The sequence below is a fragment of the Morone saxatilis genome, unplaced genomic scaffold (genome assembly GCF_004916995.1).
Source record: "Morone saxatilis isolate NCDOM2014 unplaced genomic scaffold, NCSU_SB_2.0 Contig21, whole genome shotgun sequence".
Classification (NCBI taxonomy): Eukaryota; Metazoa; Chordata; class Actinopteri; family Moronidae; genus Morone; species Morone saxatilis.
The window spans coordinates 10,498,640-10,501,100 of NW_023339774.1; the positions used below are offsets into that span (position 1 = coordinate 10,498,640).

General features: G+C 42.3%; 1 protein-coding gene across 3 annotated transcripts in view; it reads right to left on the bottom strand.

Annotated features, from left to right (window-relative positions):
- LOC118332179 (rab GTPase-activating protein 1) overlaps window positions 1-2,461 on the bottom strand; it is a 76,335-nt gene that overhangs the window by 63,357 nt on the left and 10,517 nt on the right. For 2 of the 3 annotated variants that reach the window (XM_035667337.1, XM_035667336.1), the window contains exons 3-4: window positions 1,830-1,859; window positions 439-694 (exon numbers count right to left, since the gene is read on the bottom strand). In XM_035667337.1, coding sequence (XP_035523230.1) covers window positions 439-694; window positions 1,830-1,859 — 286 coding nt within the window. The remainder of the gene's footprint in view (window positions 1-438; window positions 695-1,829; window positions 1,860-2,461) is intronic. The other variant, XM_035667338.1, reaches the window with a different exon arrangement.

A 2,461-nucleotide genomic window follows, 5' to 3' on the forward strand; every position in this document is an offset into this window, starting at 1 on the left:
AGTGTTGAAGTAAGGAAAGGAAAGAAAAGACAAAGAATTAGATTATTCTATGACTTTCATTATGATCTTGTGGTTGTACATCAACATTATTGTCCTCATCTGGGATAAGCTGACTTGGCATCTGCAAAGTAGAAATGAGGTGAAGTAGATAGCAGAGGGGAGATAGATGGGTACAGACAAGAACAACAGCCGTATCAACCAGAAAAATTTATGCAACAATGCATTTAGTAAATGAAAACAAAATGGCACGAATCGTCTAAAAAGAAGCAATAAGGGAAGTGGAAAGACAGAATATTGTATTATCTAGAAACCTGGGTGTTTCTGTGATATTACTCTGAATGTCTTAGAAACACAACTATAAAGCTTAAGATAAGAGCCATTGTGTGAGCTCTGACAGACACAAAAAAAGAGGATAAGAAAAGTCTCATCTTGGCTCACCTCGGTACGACCTCTCATTCAGCTCGCTCTCCTGAGCAGTCTGAACAGGAAGCACCATCTCCAACTTGGGCGGCGGTGCGCTCAGAGGGTCGGAGCCTGGCGCTACAGGTGACGCTGTAGTCTGTAGGCCATGGTCACCCGCTCCAAAGCTGTCCAATCCTGCTTCTGATCCGAGCCCGGTGTCAGCTACCGACGGGTCCATGAGGACATCCTCTAACTCCCTCTGGAGCTGCTGCTCACTTCCATTTCCCACAATCTGATACACACACACACAGACACAGAGGAGTAGAGACACACACACACATACACACACATAGAAACAGACATGAACACAACCACATCAAGGAGCAGGGTAAAAAGGAAGCATAAAAACAATTACCAAAGTACAAGAACAAATACTGATACAAAACAAAATCACTGTAAGTTTAAACTAATCTTTAGACCTACATGAAGTGCATTACAACTGTCTCTTAGTTTGTAGAAATGTGAACTCGCTCTGCCTCTCAGAGCAATCTTGTAACTCATTTCAAGTGATTGCAGTGTGATTAAGGGGGAAAGACGCCTTGTTTCATGTTGGCGGTGAGAGATATAGCTTCATTACGTTTCAACCAATATTAGTGATTAGTAGCTTTGTGAGTTTGAGTTGTGAAACACCTGTATCAAAACACAGAGCTGTACCAACATTAATTGTGTGAGCTTATTCCAAACACAATAAATAGCAAAATCTAAAAGCAAGCTTAAAGCTGCACAAACCATGAGGTGCCACAAAAGGAGACAAGGCCCCATTTTCCCTGCCTGCTGAGCAGACTCAGGCTGCAGAGGGCACTGCTATACTGAGCTATAAGGGACACTTGAGAATAGAGAAGGTGATTTTTCAGCCTTTGTAGTATATGTGATTATTGCACAGTTGAATATTCAGGTTAAATTTTCCAAGTAGGCTCTCAATATGGAAATCTGTTCAGTGCTGTAAGACTCAAGCAATTATTAGAGTAGGGCGGATACTACAGTGCAACTATAGTGTCTATAGTTCTAGTTCCACATAATGAAAAAAATAATTGAAGACTGTTATAAAGCAGCTTCACACATCTGACATAACTATGCAACTGTGGTGGGCCCTGTGGTTTACAGGTAGCGCTAAAAGCCTGTTATCATTTAGGTACAACTACAGTCCCATGTGTGAGAACGTCTATCACTACCATCGTCAAAACCTAAGTGTTAAAGAGGCTGGCTACGGCCATCACTCAACAGCCGGTAAAAGTACACACAAATAATCACAGACAGAATCACCACGGAATCACATCACAGAAAGAGAGAAAAACAGATAGACAAGAAAGAAAGAGATACAGAGAGTAGAGGAGGAAAAGGGAAAGATAGTGAGAGAAGAGACTGACCTTAAAGCTGACCCCTTCCTCAGAAATCACCTGCATAACAAACAACAAGTTTAGACACACTGACTTCTCTCTGACTGGATGGGCTGACTGGGAGGGAAATGTGCACAAGAGTGTGTTGGCGAAAACCAATACATGATATCTGGATGGCCAAGTGTCAGTGAATGGAGTGATTTCACTGTTACAGAACAGTGGAGGGGTGTGTGAGGAACCGCTTTTCTTCCCTCAGACAGCAGGTACACAACGGCCACCACAAGGCCGCACAAAACTGATACCTCAACTCAGTTTTCCATCAAAATAACTGTGATCCTATCGTCGTGTAAGAGGCTAAATCCTTTTCGCTCATCTACAAGCACAGCAAATGACAGGAAAAAAAGTGTGTGACCTCTTCCTAGCGACTGAATATGCAACATCCATGCTCGGCTGGCGCCATCTTCTGGTACCTTTGTAACATCGAGTTGACAATTCCATCCTTTACAAAGAAACACAGGCACAGTAATAATATGAACTAATGGACACAGTATGAACATGCGAGCGAGCTACTCACGTAAATTCAATAAAAGGAAATGTGATAAGTTGTAAACTAAAAGACACATGGACAAAATGTATCCCGAGGAGAGGAGAGGAGAGGAGAG